At 47.8% G+C, this 25,146-nt stretch overlaps 1 protein-coding gene across 1 annotated transcript in view; it reads left to right on the top strand.

Annotated features, from left to right (window-relative positions):
• The window catches only part of ANKRD33B (ankyrin repeat domain 33B), an 82,731-nt gene that overhangs the window by 27,180 nt on the left and 30,405 nt on the right, over nt 1–25,146 (top strand). Inside the window, exon 2 of the mRNA XM_047094057.1 lies at nt 22,121–22,250. Within this exon, the coding sequence (XP_046950013.1) occupies nt 22,121–22,250 (130 nt within the window). The remainder of the gene's footprint in view (nt 1–22,120; nt 22,251–25,146) is intronic.

Raw genomic sequence — 25,146 nt, 5'->3', positions numbered from 1 at the left:
TGTTAGTTTTAGGTGTGCAGTGTAATGATTTGATATTTACGTGTATTGCAAAGCGATCACTGTAATAACTGCAGTCAACATCCATCATCACCATCATCCATCACGAGAGTTAACAGCTTTTTCTCTTGTGATGAGAACTTTTGAAATCTACTCTTAACAACTTACAACTTTCGAATAATGCAACGGGGTATCATTGACTATAGTCACCGTGCTGGATGTGACACCCCCCGGCTCATTTTATAACTGGAAGTTTGTACCTTTTAACCCCCTTCACCCATTTTTTTTTTAAAGTAGTGCACTTACTTATATGCTAGAAGATAGATTCTTGCTGGTGAGCTTGTACTGAATGCACCCCAGACCTTTTCTTCTCTGTCTGCTTTCCAGAAGGGGTCACTTTGAATCATTCCCACTTTCTTCTGGTGGTCACCTGCTGGCTGATGGACAGCTTGCTCATAATGGGTGTCTTGATTTATCCATTTGGGACAATACTAATGACTCCTGCAATGACGGATGGATGCTGACAAGACTACTTCCCTGCCCTCTCCAATCAGTATTTCATGTTTATTCTAGTCCCTAGTGGTTTTGTGTTCTCAGCCTATCAGAGGTGGCTCTACCAGCTAGAACAGCTTGGGGCACTCACCTGGGCATTTCCCCAACCAGAGCCCATGTTGTGGTTGGATCGGCCCTTGTGGTTCTCTTTAGGATTGCAAGATGCCCTCAGCAATAGTCATCAGGAAACTGAAAAAACAAGGTTTATTACTGACAGATCTGGAAGATACACAGCCTGTCTGAGGTCATGGGACTGGTTGGGGGGAGGGAGGGACGGAAGGAAGGGAGAGAGAAGGAGAGAGAGAGGCGGGGAGGGAGAACACTCAGGAGCCTGGGGTTCTGCCTTTATTGGGGTTGAGGGTGGAGCCTAGGGTGAACTGGTGAATTCAAAACCTAAAGTGGGAATTAACGTGTGGGAAGAGGAAAGCAAGCAGTCCATCAGTCCACCGTGAGGTAGGTAGGTCACCCAGGGCTTTCTAGAAAGGGGAGCGTCAGGGGTGGGGCTGCCTGGTCCCTTACCTAGTTGAATAACTGGCCCCGTGTCTGTTCATTCAAGATGGAGGTCTCTGAAATGGAGGCCTCAAGAATCAAGACTTAATGTCAGGCACTTACAATTGTATAAGCCAGTCATTGGGTGCCTACACTACACTATATATTGTATTTCAACCTTGATTTCTTTTCCATAGTTGTGGTCAATATTTCTGGGCTTCTGTGTTAGAGAAGAGCATTCCTCACCTTTCCCTTCTTCCTCTCTCCACACCCTCCTCTCAGTTTTGTTCTCATTATGTTTTCACGGACAAGATGAACATCATTTGCTCTGCTCTGTAATTACGCCTGTGTCTATCTCGATTTTGTCTATTCTTTGATTCCAGCGCTTGAAAACAATAACTTTCATATCACTCTAACCAGACGGCTGCCATCAGTTGAAGAATCAGCCAGTGTGCTGGCCCACCCTTCCTTTTCTACGCAGTGACACATTTTTAAGCATTGTGCACAAGTGGGGGAGAGGGAGAGAGAGAATCTTAAGCAGGCTCCATGCTCTCCGTGCAGAGCCCGACATGGGGCTCGATCCCATGAACTGTGAGATCATGACCAGAGCTGAAATCAAGAAGTCGCTGCTCAACCGACTGATGCCCCCTTTTCTTTTTGTAAAGCTTTAGCTATTAACCCAGTAAGTAAGTTCTTAAAAAAAAATAACGGGTCTTAGCTCAAATGGCTCCACTGTTGAAATGTGAGTGTAACAAATTGTGCTGGACATGATTTGAGGCATTAAAACTTCGCAGGTGAAGAAGCCCCCTAGTCTTCCATTCAGTTTTGCTGTGAACCTGAAACCACTTTAAGAAATAAGGCCTGCTGAAACAACGACAATAACATTCTGCAGTTGGATGTTTGGAGCATTCGGTCAGCCAATGATTGGCTGCTGATTTGGGAAAGACCAAGAGGCACCCGTGACTCTACATAACAGACCTGAGAATCGAAGGGACTTGTGGTGGCTGTGGTACAAGCAGTGGCCTGAGCCACGGCCCCATCTCCCCGTGGGCTTAGGAATACCCTGCATTCCTGATATCCCTGTAGGGAATTAGATGATTGGATGTTTTAGGGAACGAATGGGAAGCCTAGCGTCCCCTGTTACTGGTATGGGATGGTCTCTGATGGCGTCAGTTGCCCAGATTGTCTCTTTTGGAGGAACAGCATTTATGTCACAAGGCTCTGTTGGCACAGTCCTTGTCCTGTTCATTTGCCTAATCAGCCATATTTTGGCATTCAGTAGAAGCTGAGGTTGCTGGTGGCTGGAGGAATGAAAGCTAAGCAGGTCGCCCTGCATTTCAGTATTTTGGTGCGTGGCGCGGTGGGATCTTCTGTTTGCAAATGCACCAAACAATTCCTGCTACTTTTGCAGTAGGTGTGACAGACGCGATGCCCGCTCAGGCCAGGGATGGGGGCGGGGGCCAGCCCCGGGCTTTTCCTCCTGAGGACAACTGGGAATTGCGGGAATGGACCCTTCTAAGCAGGGAGAACAGAACACATGAGTGGGAAGGATGGACGGGAGCCAAGCCAGGAGGCAGGTGACCGGAGGGGGGCTTTCGCTGCCTTCGTGGACGAGCGAGGGCCTTATCCAAGAGTGGTATCCGAGCAGGAAGGGAGGGGGAAGGTCAGGTGGGGGAGACGCTTGGAGGACACAGGCCAGATGGGTGCTAGAGTGTTGATGTATTAGCTTTCTCGGGCTGTTGTAGCAAATTAACACAAAGTTGGTGGCTTAAACAACAGAAATTTTTCCTCTCACGGTTCCAAAGGCTAGAAATCCCAAATCAGGGTGACATCAGGTTTGTACTCCCCCTGAAGACCCTAGGAGGGGTCCTTCCTGCCTCTTCCAGCGTCTGGTGGCCCCAGACATTGTTGGCTTGTGTCTGTACCACTCTACCCTCTGCCTCCGTTTTCACATGGCCTCTCTGTGTGTCTGTGTCTCATCCCCAGGACGACCTCATCTCAAGATCCTTAACTTGAGTATGTCTGCAAAGACTCTTTCCAAATAAGGTCACATCCACAGGTACCAGGGGTTGGGGGTGGGGGGGCACAGTTCAACCCAGGACAGGTGGTTAGCGGGCAGGTGAGGGAGAGAGGGTCATGGCTCAGAGGCCTGAGTGAAGGGAGCCTTAGGGTGTGGTAGGGGGAGGCCCTGAGCGCCCCTCCAGAGAGGAAACAGATCCTCAGAGATTCATCATTGCCTGCGATGCGTCTTTCTGGGCTCATCCCTGCACCCCAACTGGACATTTTTGTCCCATCTTTTTTAGTCACCGCCATCTGGATGATTTTGACTCTGGAAATCTCTGTCCTTTTTTTTTTTTTTTTTTTTTTCTTTCTTAGTGAACAGGCAGATGTGACGATATGAACGCAGAGGGAGGCACTTCTGCTAATGCTGTTATTTGGACAAAAGATACCGCCATTCACCGACTCCGGGGAAAGTTTGAGGACATGCTGTCTTGCACGTGCTTTGGGGACATACTGTTTTTCGCGTAAGCCAGGCAGACTCTCTCCAGCCAGAAACAAAACAAAACAAAACAACAAATGACTTACATACCCTTTAAAATTGACTGTGCTTTCCACTGTGAACCTTTTGATTCAAATTGAATGTATCTTTTCAGTTTGTGAGATTCTTCTTTTCGCTGGTGTTAGGTTTCGGGGCCTTCGTTTGTTTCCCAAGAGCACTGGAGTTTTCTTGCTGTCTTTCTTTCCTGGGCAGAGAGATGACTTTGATACTCTCTTAGGGGCCCAGGTCAGAAGCCAATCACCTCTTACCTCTCGCCTCGCGTCCACGTGTTTGTTTTCCTGCCCCACAGCTTCTGGCTTTGCCTCCTTTACCCTCCGCCAAGCTGCCCCCTTATTCGGTGACACTGCCTCCTTCTGACAGGAGGCTTCTAATTGCATTCCCGCCTCTGACCCTGCTTTTCCCCGTGCCCTCCGTAGCACTGTCAATACCGTATTTTATACTAACCGTGGTTCAGTGAGGCGTAATTTACATACAGTAAAGTGCACAAGTTCGGAATGAACAGCTGCGTGATTTTTGACAAACTCATGCACCTGTGCTTCGTCCCCCAGCTTGAAATAGAATTTCCTCTATTTTCTACTCAACCCCCGCCCATCAGAGGCCACCACTGCTCAGATTTCTGTCCCCACGGGTTAGTTCAGCCAGCTCTGGGACTTGGGTGGAATCACACAGTGCGTGCCCTGGTGCCTGGCTTCTTTCCTGCGACATCATGGTTTTGAGATCTGTCCGTGCTATGTATGTGTCTCAAAGTTGCTTTTATTTCTTTTTTTCATTTTTAACAGCTTTATGGAGGTATAATTCAATATATGCATGTATACACACACACACACACACACACACACACACACACCATATTCTTTGTCCATTTAAAGTATACATGTAAATGGTTTTGGGTGCACCCAGTTATGACTTTATTTAGTCGTATATATACATATATATCTATATATATATTTACTTATTTATAGTGTGGTGTATATATATATATACACACATATATAGTGTGGTGTATATATATATATATATGTTTATATTTATAGTGTGGTATATATATACATATATATATAACATAAAATTTCCCCTTTTAGCCATTGTAACGAACACACAGTTCAGTAGCATGACTTACTCTCACACTGTTGTGCAAGTGTCACTGCCATCTATTTTTATCACCCCGAACAGGCACCCTGTAGCCACGAAGCAATAACTCCCCATTCCTTCCCCTCCTCCCCCCCCGCCCCCCCCCCCCCACCCGCCTTGGTTCTGGGAGCCTGTAACCTACTTTCTGTTTCTGAGTTTGCCTCTTCTAGATGGCACATAGATGGAATCATAGAGTGTCTTTTTGCGTCTGGCTCCTTGCACACAGCATAATGCCTCCACGGTTCATCTGTGTTGCAGCACGTGCTAGAGTTTCATTCCTTAACTTAAAGAGATAGTACCCCATTGTACATGGCTGCATTTCTCTCATCCACTCATCTGTTGACGGACACATCTGTTGACGCCTCTTGTCGCTCTCGTGAATCATGGCGCTAGGAACAGGGCTGTACAAAGATCTGTTGAGTGCCTACGTTAAATTCCTTCGGGTACATCCCTAGGAGGAGAATTGTTGGGTCACGTGGTCACCCCGTGTTTAGCTTTCCAAGGAGCCACCAAACTGTTCCACAGTGTGGCACTATTTTACCTTCCGACCAGTGGTGCCCACGGGGTCCAGTTTCCCCACATCCTCGCCAACACTTGATGTTTTCTGTTTTTCTTGATTATAGGCATCCTAGCAGATGTGGGATGTCTCACTGTGGTTTTGGCCATTTGTATATCTTTGGCTCAGTTTTTTTTTTTGTGCCATCAGTCCTTCATGAGATATAATTTACACACAAAGAAATGCATAACTCTTAAAGGTACAGCTGAGTGAATTCTGACAAATATATGCATATAAATATTACCCCAATTGAGATGTAGGATGTTTCCATTACCCTGAAAAGTTCTCTCCCACTCCTTCCAATAATCCCCTTTACTGTTTTTTTTATCACCATCGATTAATTTTGCCTGTCCTTGGGTTTCATTAAATGGAATCAAACAGCATGTATTTTGTTACGTCTGACGTTATTTCATTGGACGCAGTGTGTTTGAGACCTATTGCTGGTGTTCGACGTGTCAGAATTTTGTTCTTTTTTGCTGAGTGGTATTCCTAAACTTGAGTATAGCAGTTTCCTTATCCAGTCTTTTGAGGATGAATATTTGGGTTGTTTGCAGTTTTTGGCTGTTATGAATAAAACTGCTCCAAACATTCTTATGCGCGTCTTTGTGTGGATATAGACTTTCTTTCTCCCGGGAATAAACCTGTGAGTGGAATTGCTAGGTCATAAGGTAGGCGTGTGGTGAGTTTTATTAGAAACTGCCAGTTTTCAAATACGGTTTTTCCATTTTACACGCCCACCTGCTGGGAACACGAGAGTTCCGCACCCTCACCAGCATTTGGTATTGTCTTTTTAATTTTAGCCGTTCTGGTGGGTGTATGGTGGTGTTTCAGTGTGGGTTTGATTTGCATTTCCCTGATGACTAATGATATCAAGAACCTTCACATTTGGAAAAGGTTATAATTTAAATTTTTACATTAAAAAAAAAAAGTCAAGTTAGAAGACATTAATGAACACCTGGAGAACAGGCATCCCAGAGCCCGGAATGTTCTGTTGAAGCCAGCAGCCCTGACAGATATGAGTCAGACAGACAGATGTCAGTTTCAATTACATCTTAAATCATGAAGGAGTTGCCAAATCAGCTTGAAAAGTCGGGGTGGGGGGCGCACATATTTAACGAATATTTTGAAAATAGAAGAAAATGGCAAAGCTCTCCTCTTCCACCCTACCTCTCACCTGAGAGGTAGGTTTTCGGGAGGCACATCTGTTCCTGATGCACCCTGCCTCAGACCTTGCTTGGTTCTCCCTAGCTTCGGACATGACTCCGGCTCTTCGGCCCTCTACGCCAGCCCTTCATGATTTCCCGAATGCCCCAGGCGCTGTCAACCCCCCAGCCTTTTGCACATGCTTGTCCAGCACTTGGGACATCTTCCCCACCCCCCCTGGCACCACTGGGCCCCCTGCCTTTGTTTGGCTCAGCCCGGGGGGGATGCTAACGTCCTTCCCCCAACTGGTTCTGGTCCCTTGTCCTCTTGCAGCCCACTGGGCAGGCCCCAGAGCGGTTGTTTACTTCCCTGTATGCGTCCCTAGACTGGCTGTCCCGTTGGGGAAGGACTGTCTGATTTCAGAGTTCACCTTTGCCTTCTCAACACCCAGCCAGGCATATGCGATCATTAGTATCAGCTTGTCGGATGGTGACCAAGTACTCACGGGTCGACGAAAGAGTGTTCTGAAAGCAGGGTGACCTACTGGATTTGTTTCGTTACACCATCGTAGGTGTCGTGCCCCTAGACCTATAAGGCAAACAGAAACCATAAAATCTTGCAAAATCTCAGCTTCTGTCTGTGACCCCTCCATCTCAGCCTGTGACCAGGGATGGCTCAGAGTGAAGGATCAAGGACCGGGGGGGCGGGGGAGGGGGCAGGCAGGACCAATTAGGTGGCGTGTGAGAGGACGCTGGAGGCACCCGGGCCAGGAGGAGGTAAAATCAGAATCAGATCCATGAAAGTTGAATTAAACAATAAGATAAAAATGAATGGGAAATCAGAATAAAGTAAAATCAATCGAAACAAAAATGCACGGGAAAAGCAAGCTGAGCCATATTTCCGGCCACCCAAGAGGGGTGACCGAAGTCTGTATCTTGGGTTCCCAGGTGCAGTGATGGCCATCATCATGCCCATGTGAGAGCCGCGTGCTGCTTTTAGGACGCCTCACACTTGTTGTCCTACGGCCCAGCGGGGGGCTTGTGGAATGCGCGCTCTGATTCACCAGGTCTGGACTGGTGCCTAAGGTTCTGCGATCCTGACCGGCCATCCCGATGCTGCTGCTGGTCCCGGAACCCCCTTCTGAGTGGCCAGGGTTGAACCTAAACCAATCAGAACACAGTAAATAGGTTGTCTGGGGGAATAATTAGCCAAGGTGTTTATTCTCCATTGGTTGGTTGGCACTGTACCGTGTTATGCCACACTCTGTGTGACCCAAGCCAGTATTTGTACATCACAGACTCAGTATTTGTGAACGGAATTGCCCCCCAAAAAGCATAGAGTTTTATTTATCACGAGGAGAATGCAGTGCTGTCCGGGCGCCCACCGCAGGCCGGCTGGGTAGAGCTTTGGAGGGAGGAATGCTTGGCAGACTAGGCTGAATACCCAGCAGGCGTTTCAGCTGAGGATGGAATGGGCAACTTGGATTCCTTTCTTGAAACTTAATGGAGTGTTTTTGCGAGAAATTAAGCTGACGGTAACCCACAGGTCCCAAAAGCGTCGATTCGTTTTTCATTTATGGATTGCTTGCTTGATTGCAAATGTATTTCTACCCTTTTTCACCTCTTCCCAGAAAGGGGTAAGCACCAGGTCTCTTTCATACCAGTTTCTCCCAGTCCACAGGTTTGCTTATGAAATTGAATAAGCAGGAGACTGGGAAGATATATCAGAATTTTTTTCTTCATTAAACATTTTTCATTTTCTGATTAGTAAATAGAAGTAAGTGTTCACTGTAGTAAAAATGGGCTTTTTTACCTCAGAAGAGTCTAAGGGAAAAGAAATCACCTATAACATCTAGATCTAGAACAATCTAGAATCAATCACGATGGAAATTTTAGTGCATTTGCTTTTAATTTTCTTTTAATGCATTGTTGATCATTTTATAGGCCGATGTATTAATCTTATTAAAAGTATATGATAAAACATATACCTTATTAAAGTATGTATTTTTTTCATTTTTACGTTATGAGTTAAGACTTTCCTCATGGCAAAAATCCTTCATATACCCCATTTTTATTGATCTTGATAACGTGTAAGATTATATAATAGAAAAATTTTCTTTAACTCTTTTTCCCCCCTAGTTTCAAAAGGAGAACATTAAAAAATTTTTTTTAATGTTTATTTATTTTTGAGAGAGACAGAGACAGAATGAGAGTGGGTTAGGGGCAGAGAGAGAGGGAGACACAGAATCCGAAGCAGGCTCCAGGCTCTGAGCTGTCAACACAGAGCCCGATGTGGGGCTCGAACTCATGAGCCATGAGATCATGACCTGAGCCCTGAGCCGAAGTCGGATGCTCAACTGACTGAGCCACCCAGCCCCAAAAGGAGAACATTTTTGAGAAAAGGAAGAAATAGCATTGTGTTCATGTCTTCTGAGAATATAGTGAGTTCTGATGTAAGCCCAGATTTACTTAGCTGATTTGTGGCATTAATTATATCTCCCCGTACCTAGCATAATATCAAGTAGACTTTAATGGTTGGTTATTAAGGAAGTCCTAGTATAATGATATACTTCTTTGTATAAATGTATATTCAACCTTAGTTCAAGAATCCAGGTCTTACGGTGGGGAAACATACGTTGTTCGTGTGTGCGGGCCGCAGAAGGTTATGCACGTGTGTGTGTGTGTAGAGCCTCCCCCTGTGACTCACCAGTGTTCATCTAATGCCACGTAACATCATCTCAAAATACGGTGGCCGGAAGAACAATCGGCATTCGCATCCGCTGCCAGTGTCTGTGGCTCAGGTATTGAGCGGTTCTGACTCAGGATCGTGCATGAGGCTGCAGCTGGGCCTGGGCCGTGGTCTGACGGCCCGACGGGGGCTTGGGGGGCCCGCTTCTGTGGGGTTGCGGCGCACAGAACCCTTCCCTGCTGGCAGGGTGGTCTCTGTGCCTTTCTGTTTTGTGTATGTTGCCCTTCTAGTTCTTCTCCCTCCTTAAAGTTCTCTCTGGAGCTTTGTGGATCTGTCATAAAAACTTGGGGATAAGTGGCGAGAGGAACACGTCATTATGATGGAAGGTCGCTGCCGGCAGGGCATCTCTAGGGAACCGGGCCTGGTTTTCTCTCACGGAATGTAAGATGACTGTGTGAAAACCATTGCCATTATTGGGGAAATTAGACAAGCCTGATACATATATAATGTATAATACATATACTGGGCATGTTATGTGCATAGTGGATTTAAAGAAAGGCTTGAGTTGAACAAAGTCATCTCCTAAAATGACTACCGTACTAAAATTATAAGTCCAAACTAGAGGTTTGGAGTGGTGATAATTCATATGGTTCGCAAAATTTAGTCTAAAGGGAAATTGTTTTGAACTATGACAACTTTGGATTTGTCTATTCCTCATCCCAAGGCATGAGCCCTGACTCTGAAAGAGTTTTCCGATTATATTTTATCCATTTGAGCCACAGTAATGTTCGTTTTGGTTTCCTGATTTAAAACAATTTATTAGGCATCTCTTTAGTTGATGCAAGAAAGCATGAATAAAAATATAAACATAACCTGGAACCCCATTGCCAGAATAACTTTATTTGTGTACTCAAAAAATACGTGTGTGCCTTGAGAGGACTTTGAACCAAATCCAAAATATGTCATAAAACGTCTAAACCTCCTTCTTACAATATGTGCCTTCAAGGAGGCCAGTTAAATTTCTTTTATCTCCTTTCAGAAAAGTAAAAGATCTCTCTTTTTTTTTAAAGTTTATTCGTTTTTGAGAGACAGAGAGAGCATGTGAGTGGGGGAGGGGCAGAGAGAGAGGGAGACACAGAATCCGAAGCAGGCCCCAGGCTCCGAGCGGTCAGCACAGAGCCTGATGCGGACTCGAACTCACAAGCCTTTAGATCATGACCTGAGCCAAAGTCGGACGCTCAACTGACTGAGCCACCCAGGCGCCCCAAAATAAAAGATCTTTAATGAACATAGACATTCCAGGAGTCACGTCCACGTTTTAGCAGGTCCCCCCGGAAGAGGTTGTATCACATGCCCTGTCCTGACCTGTGCTTACTGTTACTTTTCACCAGTGCCTTCCCTTGAGGCTCCTGCATTCCAACCTCATTCCTGTTGGGGGCGACAGAGTGTCCCACAGCCGGTGTCAAATTAGCCCATCGTCCCTTGATGTGGATTTGGGCCGTTTGCAGGCTTTTGTAGTTACAGATCTTTATGCAGAGCTCCTGACATACCGTTGTTCCCCTTGAAGTGAGATCCTCACGGTGGAATTCTTGAACCTGCTTTCGACTTCTTTGCGTTCGGCTGTTGCTTTCACGGCTGGGTTACTCAGCTCCAGATGTGGCGGCATCGGCCTAGAGTGCTATTTACCACTCTAAAGGGAACTGGGTTCTTTGAGGTTCCCTGGGACCTCAGGTAATTTCCTTGCTTGGATGCGTTAATAAGTTAAAAAGCTCAGGAGCTTGTCACCACGTGTGAGTGCCTCAGTTGAGAGTCAGCTGAGCATATGTGAGCTGGGAGGTGCTGAAACAGTCCAGAGGCGTTTCATTCATTCCACACATGCTTTCTGAGTGTCTTGCGGACGTCGGGCACTGGGGGAACAGAGTCAGAAGGATGCGGTGCTTCTCGGCTTGGCGCTCGCTTCCGGTGGGGAGTGCTGTGTGCCAGGCAGCCCAGTGAGAGCACGAGCAGATGGGTGTGGGGGGGGCTGGCCCAAGAAGGGCAGAGGATCGGACGTGTGCCTGGGAGACCAGGCGACGGTGGCTGTGAGCGGGAGGAAGGTGTCCCAGGTGGAGGCCACCGCAGGTGCAAAGGCTTGGAGGCATGGCGAACTGAGTCAAGGTAGTGGCGGAGGTCGGCCCTGGGGACTTTGTGTGGCCGTGTGAGAGGTCAGAAGCCCCGGTAGCGGCACGCGCAGGCGCTCAGGTACCATTTATGGCACCGCGTGGACCAGTGGTTAAAGGCGGGAGGACGGGCCTTGTGTAAGTGGTTTTGGGTCATGTGGCACAACGTAGTTACCCGGCTTTTATTCTGCAAGCTAAGAAAGAAATTAAACATATAAACTCTATCTCCATCATATTGTAAGTGAAAGTACGTTTTATACCCAGTCAAGTAGCAAAGATAATCTGAAAAGAAAGGATGGTTTTTCCCAAGGAAAAAATAAATAGCAATACTATTGACACATGTATAAGTGTACATATGGACATGTTCACTGTGCATGGGTTTGTAGGTCATGTTTGGATATGGTGTGTTTGCTGTGGTAAAGAACAACCCCGAGTCTCTGGGATTTAAAATAACAAAGGTTCGGGGCGCCCGGGTGGCTCAGTTGGCTAAGTGTCTGACTTCAGCTCAGGTCGTGATCTCACGGTTCATGAGTTCGAGCCCTGTGTCGGGCTCTGTGCTCTCAGCCTGCTTCGAGTTCTGTGTCTCCCTCTCTCTCTGCCCTTCCCCCCCTCACACTCGCAGGCACGGGCTGTCTGTCTCTCTCTCAAAAAAATAAACGTTAAAAAAATTAAAATAACAAAGATTCGCTTCTCATTCGCTCATTCGTGCTCTTCTGGGTTGGCTGGAGGTGGCGGTGGGACTCAGCTCTCCAAGCCCTCGCCCAGGCCCAGGCTGAGAGACGTCCCGTCTCTGAATTTCAGGGAGCGTCAACACAGAAAGAAGGGGATGTGGCCCCTGATGCCCTGTGTCCTGAAACTTCTGTCTGGAAGTAACAAATGCATTTCACTTATGCCTTGTTACCTAAAGCAAGATCGGTTGAGTCGGACTTCTAGAACCATGGGTGCATGCAGTTCTACCAAAATGGTTCTGGCAAGACGAGGAGACAGTGTGGGGACAGCTCCAGGGACTCCCACAACTGGATTGCCCTTGTTTTGTGTTTTGTTTTGTTTTTCAAGGTTTTATTGTGTACCTTACCAATTCCCTCACGGACTGTCACCCACACGTGGGTGAGTGTGGGCCTTCCGCATGTAGATGACAGGAAAAGAGGATGAAAGACGCCCATCAGGGCGTTTTGTGTTTTTATTTTATTTTTTAATGTTTGTTTATTTTGGGGGAGAGAGAGACAGAGTGCAAACAGGGGAGGAGCAGGGAGGAAGGGAGACACAGAATCCCAAGCAGGCTCCAGGCTCCGAGCTGTCCACACAGAGCCGGACACGGGGCTCGAACTCACGGACCGCGAGATCATGACCCGAGCTGAAGTCGGATGCTCAACTGACTGAGCCACCCAGGTGTCCCCATCAGGACATTTTGAGGAATGCTGAGGGTTACTTGGGACAGCAAAACACCATAGGTGGTAAGCTTCCAACCACTCGTTTTTCTGCTAGACTCTCAGTGCGTTCACCTTATTATTGATAGCGCTGACAATGTTGAGTCAACAACTGTCAACGACAACTTCCTTTGCCCCTTTCTAGGAGATGCAGCAAAAAGCTCATTTCTGGCAATTTCAGTGTGACTCGGGGCTTCCTGTCAAGACTTGGGTGTCATTAATATCTCATCAAAATTTTTAATGTTGGTAATGTGTTAAACGCGTAACGTATTTGGGATATGTTCGGTTAAGTAAAATGCATATTTAAGATGAATATCCCGTCTCTTTTTGCCTTTCTGAATGTGGCCACCAGGACATTTACAATTAATATGTGGCTTATATTTGTGGCTCCTGTTATATTTCTCTTGGACAGTGGTGACTCTGAATCTATAAAGAACTCAGACTGATCAATAAGGAAGAGAAGCCAGTAGGAAATGGCCAAGAGTGTAAATCAGTCCTTCACTGGAGAGGAAAAGCAGATGACCAATAAACGTGTGGAAGACCTTCAATCTGGCAGTTGGGAACCCAAGCTAAAATTGGTGAAGAAGAAAAGTTGGGGGGAACCTGGGTGACTCATTCAGTTGACCACCCGACTCTTGGTTTTAGCTCGGGTCTTGATCTCATGGTTTGTGAGTTCGAGCCCCATATCGGGCTCTACGCTGGCATCATGGAGCCTGCTTGGTATTTTTCTGTCCCTCTCTCTCTGCCCCTTCCCCTCCCCCCTTTCAAAATAAATAAGGAAACTTAAAAAAAAGAAAAAGAAAGAAAAGTTGGTATCGCTTACAGTATTGGATATTGGTGAGAATGAAGATTGTAACTTGGATATACCAGTGGTGGCATTTAAGTAATTACAACCACTTTGGGGAGAATTTTGGCAGATTCTGCCTATGTATATAGGTATTTCTTGCCTGGGGATGATTTTGCCCTCCCCTCCCCGGGCTGGGGGGTATTTGGCAATGTCTGGAGACATTTTGGGTTGTCATTAATTGGGGGTGAAGGATGCTCCTGGCATTTAGTGAGTAGTGGCCAGGGATGCAGTTAAACATCCTTCAGTACATGGCTCACCTCTCACAATAAACGGCTACAGGGCCTGAATATAAGTGGTGCTGTAGTCGAGAAACCCTGACTTCTAGATGCCGATTCCAAGGTAGAGCTCTAGCTGGTGTGCGTGAGGAGATACAGACCAAGGTTTTCACTCAGTGCTCCATATTTACAGTTGAGGAACTTTGGAACCACTTTAAGTGTCTGCCAGTTTGGGGGTATAAATGACCGGCGAGAGACCCATGTTTGAAGATGATACATCTCACATCTAGCGCCGAGGAAATCAGGGTGCGTGCTTGTATATCCATGGAAATACAACTTTTCTGTAAATATTTAAAATACAAACTAACAACTCTATATTTAACCTATTGCTTATGGACACATGCATTGGTAATGAAAATTCAAAAGGCAAGTCAGGATACATATCAGCGCAGAAACTGGTTGCCTCTGGGGAGGAAGGATACAAAAGGAATGTCAGCTCCTTCTGGAATGTTGACTTCTCACAGGAATGTGGAGCCATTATGACAGAATATTAGCCTTTGTTCATGTAGCTGAGTGACGAGGGTGTTTGTTACATTACTGACTTTCTACTTTACTTTTCTCAGTATTTGGAATTAGTCTACAAGGAACACTCTTGCATACATCCCGGAGATTGCTGCTGGGTGTAGGGGCTGTCTGTGCACAAGTGGATTGTCAGGGGCTATGCTGATTTCTGCCTGGTTCCCTTGCGTCCCCCAGCGTTGAACTGTGCCTGACACAACTAGGCCCTCAGGAAGCGTGTGTTTGCACGCGCTGTACACGGAATGTTCCATGGTGCTCGTTCCTGTGAACTGCCTTCTGAGAGGTGCTGGGGTTACACACTGCAGTGGGAGGTGCCCTTGGGACCTGCCTGCTGGCCAGGTGGTCACCCCCAACCCCTTTCCACCAGACCTGGACATCTCTTTACCCTCCAAACTTCTGACAACACATCGCAGGAAGTAATCCGGCTCCAGATACTAAAAAATCACACCTAGGAAGTCTTACAAGTGTGTGTCTTTAAAGGAAAATAGATGTTGTATCTTAGAAATTGCACGCTAACGTGCATTCTTGGGGAGACGCTTCAGAGAGGAAGTTTGCTGCCTGGGCGGTTGAGTTCATGCAACTCCCCTAACACAGGCAGGCAGGGTTTGCCTCGAGCCACAACCGTTTCTTAGTTTAATGAAGAATTTAAGAGGAGCGGTGCCATTTGACATGCATCATCGGGCGTCTCTATAAGACGGCTCAGGTCAAGGATTCCCTGCCGTGCAGGTGCACAGACCTCTCCCACGCCCCTTCCGTGTTCCGGGCATGGAAAGCATTCCTGCCTGCGGGGCTGGGCTTGTCGCTTCATCACTCACCTTCTCTCCATAATATATGGAAATAATGGACTGGTGTCAGGGGAAGACTTTTATAGAATACCCAGCCCCTTCCTTTGGGAACCTCGTTGAGAGAATAGGTTAATTAGATGGGAAGGAGGTGTTTTCACAAGACTCTCAGAGTAGATCGTCTGTGTCAGTCTTCTGCTTGCACAGGTCCGAGTGTGTCTGCTCTACTGTGTGGGGCTGAACCAGGAACCCGTCCCTCGCAGGGACCTCTCTTTTCTCGGGCCATTGTCTTTGCTGCATCCAGTGGTCTGATTTATTTTTATCCTGGATTCCCACCTCCACCCTGCAGTGGGCTATTCTTAGGCCCTTGATTTTAATTCACATCATCTTGGACGTTAACAGAGGAACACTTTGCTCTGATTTGAGTTCTAGACGGCCAGCCTAGCATCTGTTTTATTAACGTCTGTCTGACAGACTTCCAGGTGTGCAAACAGCGCTTCCCCCGAGAGTATGGATTTTCCTGACCATCCCCCAACAACTGCTCCCTTGACCTAATCAGCCATCCCAATTGTGAGCATGTCTCAAGGGAGCAGGAACCGCTTCTTAGAGTAAAACATCTCCTCACCGAAGCTGCAAATGTTTTACGAGGTGCGAAACACAAAAGCAACGTTTTACAAAGTGATAGTTTGGTGAGAAATGTTTAAAGCCTGCAAGCTCAGGCAATGTGAGGGTGATCGTAGTTGCTGGATTTTTTTGCCTTCCAAGCGTGTGTGTAAGGGCATGGGCCAAGGTGGGAGCAGCAGAAGGCTGACGGTAGACACTGCCTGCTGTCCAGAGGGTCCTGGCCATGCCCTTGCCATCAAAATGTGGTAGCACAAAGGCCAAATCCATTTACCCTCTGGGAAGAAGCTGTTTACTAAAATTCCTAGTATTCATTTATTTGTTCAACAAGTACGTAACAGCTCGGCATCGTTCTTGGAGCTGAGGACGCGGCAGTGACCGACATAGATCAAATTCCCATCCTGGGATTTACTTTTTCATCATGGCGCCCATTAATCATAAATAAGATTGTTGAAACTGTGCCAAACACAGTATGGCCAACAAATCACACCCATGCTAGCCATAACTCATGGCATCTTCTAGAAATAACAGCATATCTTTAGAGGACTGAGTTTCTTAAGTTTATTCCTAAAGCTGCATAAACATTTCCTGCTTCCTGCCGGTGGTATCGTGATAGAGAACGGAGAGGTGTTTTATAGACACGGGTTTTCGAGTAACTCTAGCTAATTCTCTTGGTACCAAACTTTAAACGGTTGTACTATGAATGATGGAGTTTTGTTCTCGCATCAGAACATGGGCAATACCCTTTTCCTTCTGGATGATCAGGATAATTACTGTACCTACTTTTGTACTATATGGCTGTGGGATTTCTATGGGCTTCTTGGTGTCCCGGTCTCTTCACTTGGCTGTTTGTCATCTCCTGCTTCGTCTGCCCGCTGCCCCTCCTCCCCTCCTCACAGATGGTTCTTTCCTTGACTGTTTACAGTGGTGGTTATAAAACTGTATTTCCTAATGAGAATGTTATGAATGTAAACATCATTACTTGTACTTGTTTTTCATTGTGAATTAAAATTGTGTGAGTTCCTCACAAATACAACTTTGTTTTAAAGAATGTGAGCTGTACAAACATAACAAAAAAGAGGAGGGGGGGGGTGCCTGGGTGGCTCAGTTGGTTAAATGTTAAATGTTCAGCTCTTGATTTTGGCTCAGGTCACGACCTCACGGTTTGTGGGTTTGAGCCCAGCATCGGGCTCTGTTTTGACAGCACAGAGCCTGCTTGGGATTCTCTGTCTCCTTCTCTCTCTGTCCCTCCCCTGCTCGTGCTCTCTTTCTCTCTTAAAAGTAAATAAAGAATAAATGTAAACAAAATAAAATAAAGAATGTGAACTGTGCACAAAAATAAAGAGTAAAAAGAATAAAAAGCAGTTCTTTCAAAGTGTTCCTTTCCCACACCTACCTTGAATTATTCTGGAGTCTCCAGAGAAATAGACCAACAGAATCTCTGTGTGTACCTGGAGATCTCTATATATCTATGTGTGTCCCTCTATATGTATTTATAGCTAGATACACACACACAGATATATATCTATTTAGCTACATATAATTATATAACAATTACATATAACTATGTAGATGTGTGTATATTTGTGTGTTTAAATGTTAGTCTCATTAAAAACAAAGAAACAAACAAACGAAAAACCCCAAAAAACAAAAAAACCTCCTTCACAGAAATACCTAGAATAATGTTTGACCAGATACCTGGGTGCAATGTAAATTTATGACACATCAACTTAACCATCACATGCACTCTATTCCCATTCCTTCTACAGAGGGCATTAATACGTTGGTGTAATTCATCTAGATGTTTCTTGTGCATTTTCTGGATGTTTGTGTGTGTGTGTTGATCACCTTTCTTCTTCCTGCCTCCCTCTCTTTATTTGTCAACATAATAAATGATGCTGCTAATATCCTGGTGTTAGATCCTCCTTTCTTCCTGCAAGGAATGGGGTCTGCATTTGTTTATTTGTTTTTTTTTCCATGTACTAACCCTTATAATTTTTAAGCAGAAGCATCTCAACCCATTTTGTTGTTGTCCTTCCAACTTTTCTGTGGTGTGTTGGCTTCAAAATTAAGCTTCTGTTTGGAGGGACTAGAATTTCCTGCTGATGTCCAAATGGGAACTTCCACTTGTAGGTAGTTTACTTATTTTTTTTCTTAATAATATTATTTTATTCTCATGGACAGTTTGCTTATAATTAAAAAACATCCTATATGTGGCTTTAGGAACCATCCACAAATGGGCTTCTGTCATTAGAGCAAGTGGTTAATATTTATCTGCCTTCTTTAAAAAAAATGTTTATTTATTTTTGAGAGAGAGAGAGAGAGAGAGAGAGAGAGAGAGAGAGAGCGTGAACTGGGGAGGGGCAGAGAGAGAGGGAGACACGGAATCCGAAGCAGGCTCCAGGCTCTGAGCTGTTAGCACAGAGCCCGATGCAGGGCTCGAACCCACGAACCGTGAGATCATGACCTGAGCTGAAGTCGGACGCTCAACCGACTGAGCCACCCAGGTGCTCCAATATTTATTTGCCTTTGTGATGAGACTTTTGTTGCGGTTGGTCTTGGGAAACCATGGTCTGAGGGGGCCAAGGACTGTACCTCCAATGTTCCTGTCAAGGGACACCAAGGGGCCCCAGTTTAAACAGAGTTTAACCTGTAGTTAAACACAGGGAAATATCAGACTTATGGGATAGACTCCCAGGGGGCAGGGAACAAAGACAATTCTTTTTAATAGTAATGTAAGTCAGTCTCTGCTGGGAGACTAGATATATCCCTTCTGTTTCTGATACCATTTTATCCTGAGCCTTCCAAGTTAGTTGTCTATTTTTCCCCCTGATACTCTTCATTTTTGACCTAAGGTCGTGCCAAGATTTCCCCAAGGCTACTGCCAGCAGCAGCGTGCTGACGGTTTGGGAAGTCTTACATTAGGTGGCTGGAAGGGGCTGTAGGTCCAGAGTGGACCCTCCCAGTGGTTGTGGTAACAAGGAATGGAGGTGAGCATCTCAAAAGAGAGAGCTGAGCCAAGAGGCAGGTGCACAGGAGCACTGGAGAACATTCATTGCTTTGTTATCTGCCGATGGAAATTCCTCCTTTTAACCCGGAGTCCTGAGGTAACCATTGGATGGCCAGACTGGCAAAGGTGGACACCCTTTGGGATATTTCTGAAGGGCAGGTTTTCAATATGTGTTGAAAGCTTTCAAGATACCCCTTTACTACAGGCCAGAAATACTACTTCTGAGAATGTCTCCTGAGACCGTAAGGAATGAGATGCATGAAGGTGTGGTTCGGGGGACTTCCACTGCAAATTTTACTCATAATAGCGAGAAATAGGAATCAATCTCAGTATCTAGGAGTGAGGATTCATTAAATAACTATGAATCGTTATTATATAGTAGATACTATTGTAGATATATAATGGCTATTGTATACTAGATACTACTGTGCTGTGTTCTAGAATATAATGTTCCGTGTCTGCTGGAGATGTTGACACGGAGTGTTTTTATTGATTTGAAAAGATGTTGCTCATATATTCCTCATTGAAACATAATAGCAGATAATCCTATTTTGGCATAGAAAAAATGTGTGTGTGTGTGTGTGTGTGTGTGTGTGTGTGTGTGTGTGTGTGTAAGATTGTGTATGTCTGGGTAATTTTTTTCTTCTCTGTTTTCAGATTTTTTTTCTGTAATAAATATGAGCCTCTTGTGTAATCATGTAGAAAGGAAGAGGTTACATTGTGTCCAGCATGCCTTGTTTATAAGTCTGCAAATTGTAGACCACTTGAGAAATACCTCCATCCAAAGAAGTTCAAAATGAGATTTTGGCACTTGCCAAATGGAGTCACAAGTTTTCCGGACCCTTTATGCAGCAGTGCGCTGACAAGGTGGGTGGGGGGATGTGGATGTTGGTGGCAGCAAACTCTAGTTATCAGAGAAGCTGAAAGCTTTAGCAGCTTGTAAGCCTGGGATCACTTGTGCTCTCTTCTCTTTAAATTTTTCTTTAATGTTTATTTATTTTTGAGAGAGAGACAGAGAGAGAGAGTAATGTTTATTTATTTTTGAGAGAGAGAGAGAGAGAGAGAGAGAGAGCGAGGAAGGGAGAGAGAAAGAACGAGACATAGAATCTGAAGCAGGCTCCAGGCTCCGAGCTGTCAACACAGAGCCTGATGCGGGGCTCGAGCTCACAAACCGTGAGATCATGACCTGAGCCGAAGTCAGATGCTTAACCGACTGAGCCACCCAGGCTCTCTCTTCTCTTTAAAATTATTGTGAAACGTTTCACTCTGTAGACAGAATGACTTAGTGCAAAGAATGTAATAAGCCGGGGCATATTAAATAGCCTTTCTTACAGTCCCAACATTATAGAGATCCTGGCATTGTAGAGCGGGTGTCAGTATTTAAAAAATCTGTGGTAGTCTCTAAGACGAAAGATTCTAACATTTGTGATTCGCTCTTCTCTTTTGGGACAGCAACTAGGACCTTATTGAGATAAGCCGGTGGGAGCGCCCCTGCCTCCTCCTTGTTCCGTGAAGAACTGCATTCTTGTTAAAAGTCTGGCAACAGTAGAGCTGGGTCACCGTGGAGTGGCTCCAGACTTAAGCTCTGCATCCCCCGTGGGGTGGTTGTGTGTGGCTGGCGGGGCTCAGATCATGCGATCATTAACTCCGGATTGACACGTCTTTCCCTGGGCTGAGTTTTTGCACATGCCGCTGAATCCACGTGTGTGAGGAGCCTTCGATCGTTTTCCTTTGTTACGAAGCGTTGGGTCAGCTCAGCTCAGCTGCTGCTGTAGCAAAACACTGTAAAGTGGATGGCTTGTCAACAGCGGGAATTTGTTTCTCACGGTTCCGGAGCCTTGGCCATCTGAGACCGGGGTGCCGGCACGGCCGGGTTCTGGTGGGGGCATGCTTCCCGGCTCACGGATGACCGCCGTCACCGCTTGCCCAGCATGCACGGGAATCCCCTGGGACGTCTTTTTTCTGACACCAGATCCGTGTCGTTTCTCCATCCCAGTTCTCCAGCTCTCTGACCCCAACAGGGTCTCCAACAATTAATTCTGACACAGAGTTAGCACAGACCCCACAGGTTTTGGACGCAGGCCCACAAGACTGCCCCCACTTTCAGACTCCGGTGTCCACCCACGGGCTATAAAATTTGGGGATTCCCCCGCCCTCCACCTTCATGTTCGATAATTTGCTGGAATAACTCCCAGAACTCAGGAAGGCCCTTGACTGACTGACTCTCCCTGGCTTATCATAAAGGGTGAAAGTCAGAAACAGCCGAATGGAAGAGGTGCTCAGGGCAGGGTGTGGGAAAGGGTGTAGCGATCACATGCCCTTCCTGGTGTGCCACCCACCCAGCACCCCGGCCCCTCGATGTGTCCACCCACCCGGAAGCTCCCCAAACCCTGTCGTTCAGGAGTTTTTATGAAACTTACGTTAAGCAGACATGGTTTGCTCTAGCCGTCCAGTCATTGGCTACCGGGTGATCGCACTTGGTCTGCAGCCCTGCTCCCCCCACAGAGGTGGGGTTGGGTGATACAGAGCAGTGACGAGATCCGACCTCCAACGTACATGGTGGGTGGTCTTTCTAGAGACTGGCCCCCCTTTGGAAGCTACCAGCGCCCTGTCCCCGATGTGTGTCATCTCTTCTGCGTGTAAGAAACAGTCGTTTCTGAGGGTTTTAAGAGCTGTGCACCAGGAACTGGGGACAAAAGCCAAATCATTTGATTTTTATTACACACCCCCTCCCAACTGGTCTCCCCGCTTCCACTCTGGTCTCCTAGCGTACCTCCGTCCAGCGGCCGGCCGGGATGCTGGTACTCGGTCTGAGCACTTGTGCGGTGGCCTCTGGGTCCTGATGCGCCCTTGACTTCCTCCTTCTGGTTCTCACTGCTCCAGCCCCACGGCCCCCTTCCCTCACCTCCTTCCCGTCTGTGTCCAATGACGTCTTCCCAGGGAGGCCCCCGCCCCCCACCTCTGAGCATCCTACCTGAGACCGAGCCACGTCCCCCCTGCACTCACAGCCTCTCTTACCCTAATCTACCTTCTAACCGTCATTACCCGTATGTTAGGCGTAGAGTTTGCTGTTTTTCCTCCCGCTAGAAGGCGAACCACGTAGGGCCGGAGTCTTGGGTCCCTGGTGTTTTCCAGGCACTGTGCCTCCCTCGCGGTCAGCGCTCGATATTAACGCTGGAGGACGAGAACATGGCTGGCTTGTTCTAAACTGCCACCCAGAACCTGGACTCCGGGTTCTCTGTTCCCACCACTGCTCGCCCAGCACCCCCCTCCCTGCCCCCAGGGGACGGTACACGGCACACGGGGCCTGCAGGGGTGATGCTTGGGCTCTGCCCCTCTGACCCGCTTCCCTCTTCACTTCTAGACCGGCCTTATTGTCGCCTGCTACCACGGCTTTGTGGATACTGTTGTGGTCTTAGCAGAGTGCCCCCACGTTGACGTCAACTGGCAGGACAGCGAGGGGAACACGGCCCTAATCACGGCTGCGCAGGCAGGTAAGACCCAGCTCTTCCCTCCCAGAGCCGAGGCTGGGGAGCAGCTACCGGGTGGTGGGGTTGAGGGGGCCCCCCCCCCGCACATGCACTCAGCTCGCGAGATTATTGTAAAGACGGGAATTGATCAGAAATCCGTTCTCCGAGTAAGAGGTGCGAGAAACTGCTGCTCAGTATGCAAACACATCATCGTAGTGCATTCGGGACGATGCAGAGTTTACTTGTGCAGAGCTCAGCGTTGGGCGGACCTCACCCTGACGCCCGAACGTGACGCTGCATCGGCCACCCGGCCTTGTCATCCTTCACCTAGAGCCTCGCGCCCCACCGGGTGCTTGGAGCTGGGGTCCGGGAGAGGCTGGTGGAGTCCCAGCTGAAAGAGACACAAGTGAGAGTTACTGTATCAAATCGGCGTATTTACAAGGTCACCTGACACTTGCCTGCAGCGTGAAGACGAGCCAGGAGCTGCCTGCTAAGGGTGTGTCAGGGCAATGAGGCAGGACTGTTGGGGAGACAGCTCGGCAGGTGTGCGTCCCACTGAGTGTCCTCCGGCCCAAGACGGTCATTGCCAGGAGTGGCACTTCTGCTGTCCTCTTCTAGCATCATTTGTGGGAGACAGACGCAAAGCTGTGCTCATCCCTTCAGAACCATGCGTCATTTGTAACTGTGGTCTTGAGTGGGTTTGTCACTCGACCACTTTGTGGCTACTTTGTGGCCAAGAGCCAAACTCTTGGCTTCCGAGAGTAATCTGTTTCGTCAGTCGGGCTGTCAGTCGCAAAGAAGCCCTTCCCTCTGAGTCGGGAAGAAAAGGCGTTCGCTTATTACAGGAATGTAGGACCCCTCACCGTGTCACTGGGAGCTGCCGAGTGTTGGACTCGGGGCTGGGAGGCTGGCAGAGATAGCCCAAGCCATGCCGCACATTGATTCTGGAAACACAGCGTCTGCTGCTACCACCGTAGCGAGACCTCTCAGTCCCGTATTTTGCATCACGAGCGCCTGGGTCAGAGCCAGTGTGGGTGACTCGGACCCAGGGAGCCCAGGGAGCCCGCAAAGCCAGCATCTGGCAGTTCCGTTCCCCGTAATGTAGCAGGAAGTAGTCTGTACGTGCTGCTTTTCGGTCGAGGTGGGTGAGCGGAGAATTCCCCAAACGTAGGGGCCAGGCTGTGCGAACACCCGTTCGCCTCAGCAGGTTTCAGGGTATGAAGCTTTGCCCTCTAGAGGCACCCCACGCTTTGTAAAGCCCAGGTCCGTAGTGTCCTGAACGGCAAAGGTGTAAGAGGCTATCGTGAGGCATTCAGTGATCGTGGCTCCTTATTCAACCCCTCCCCCTGGCCGGGAACCAGGGATGCCAAAGTCAAGGGCAGTTCTGCCCTCAAGTAATTCTCCAGCTCGGTAGGCATCTGACGGCAGGTGCACTGGGTGGTGTGGGCAGAATGGGCCTGGGGGTTCAGGATAGGGGTCGGGCAAGAGGGGGGCTTGAACTGAGTGCCAAGGAACTCAGAGGGAGGCCGTGGCAGGCGAGGCATCCAAAGGCGCGGGGCCAGGAGGGAGCCCGGCGCTACTCAGGCACTGTATGTGGCAGTGGGATTGAGTGTGACTAGCAGAGGTGAGGGGTGGTCCCGTGAGGAGATGGGGACCAGATCATTAAGGGTCTAGGGACCAAATCCGTCTGGGTGCCATGAGGCTGGGTGTGTGAAGCCAGGGGCTGACCAATCCTGGGAGTCCAGAAGCGGTTTCAGAGGCAGAGAAGGAGCAAAAAAGCTGCCTGGCGGAAAGTGATGTGTGATGTGGATGGTGGAGGGGAGGTGGCAGCTGGGATGGCCTCTAGCCTCGGGACAGGGGATGACTGATGCAGAGGGGTACACGGAGAGCAGTAGGTGGGGAAGCACCGGCCCCATCTGGCACGCAGGCCTTTGAGACGTGACACGTGTAAGAGGTCCCCACGGCAGGTGGACGGTCTGGAGCTCCAAACTCCAGTGCTCCCATGGGGGACAGATCGGGGCGTCAGGGGTGGGTGGAGAGTGGGGCCCACGGCACAGACCAGGCGTGAACACTAGGAGAACGTGCAGTAGGAAGAGATTTCCTTTCTTGCTGATTGGCAAGAACTCTGTGTGTGTTAAGGATTTTGGTTGTGGTTTAATACCCGTGAGACACCTTCTGAATTCTTGCCTTTTCAAAATGTCGCATTGGGACGTCTGGGTGGCTCAGTCAGATAGGCGTCCGACTTCGGCTCAGGTCATGATTTCGTGGTCTGTGGGTTTGAGCCCCACGTGGGGCTCTGTGCTGACAGCTCGGAGCCTGGAGCCTGCTTCGGATTCTGTGTCTCCCTCTCTGCCCCTCCCCCACTCACACTTGTGTGTGCACTCTCTCTCTCTCAAAAATAAACATCCAAAAAAAATTTTTTTTTTTTTTAAATTTTTTTTTCAACGTTTATTTATTTTTGGGACAGAGAGAGACAGAGCATGAACGGGGGAGGGGCAGAGAGAGAGGGAGACACAGAATCGGAAACAGGCTCCAGGCTCCGAGCCATCAGCCCAGAGCCCGACGCGGGGCTCGAACTCACGGACCGCGAGATCGTGACCTGGCTGAAGTCGGACGCTTAACCGACTGCGCCACCCAGGCGCCCCCAAAAAATTTTTTTAATTGAAAAAAGAAAATGCATTTTGTGTTCACATAAGAGCAACAGTCTGTCCTTTGCCCTTTTCTTCCCTCATTGAGTGTTGCAGGGGAATCAGTGGGAGTCCAGCCTGTGTTTGCGTCTTTGTTGATAACCTGGGTATTGCTGAGACTTGGAAATATCTCCCCGTCTCATCCTTGACATTGAAAACACCCCCTCCCCAACTATCCTACCTCTCAGCTCCTCTCTGTGCTCGTTTTGACTTATATTAGGTATATTTTTACT

The sequence above is a fragment of the Lynx rufus genome, unplaced genomic scaffold, assembly GCF_022079265.1.
Source record: "Lynx rufus isolate CCGP_SWC_20201006 ecotype Redwood Valley unplaced genomic scaffold, mLynRuf1.p SCAF_1, whole genome shotgun sequence".
Classification (NCBI taxonomy): Eukaryota; Metazoa; Chordata; class Mammalia; order Carnivora; family Felidae; genus Lynx; species Lynx rufus.
Note: the sequence above shows the minus strand (reverse complement) of the source record. Positions and strands in the feature narration are given on the sequence as shown.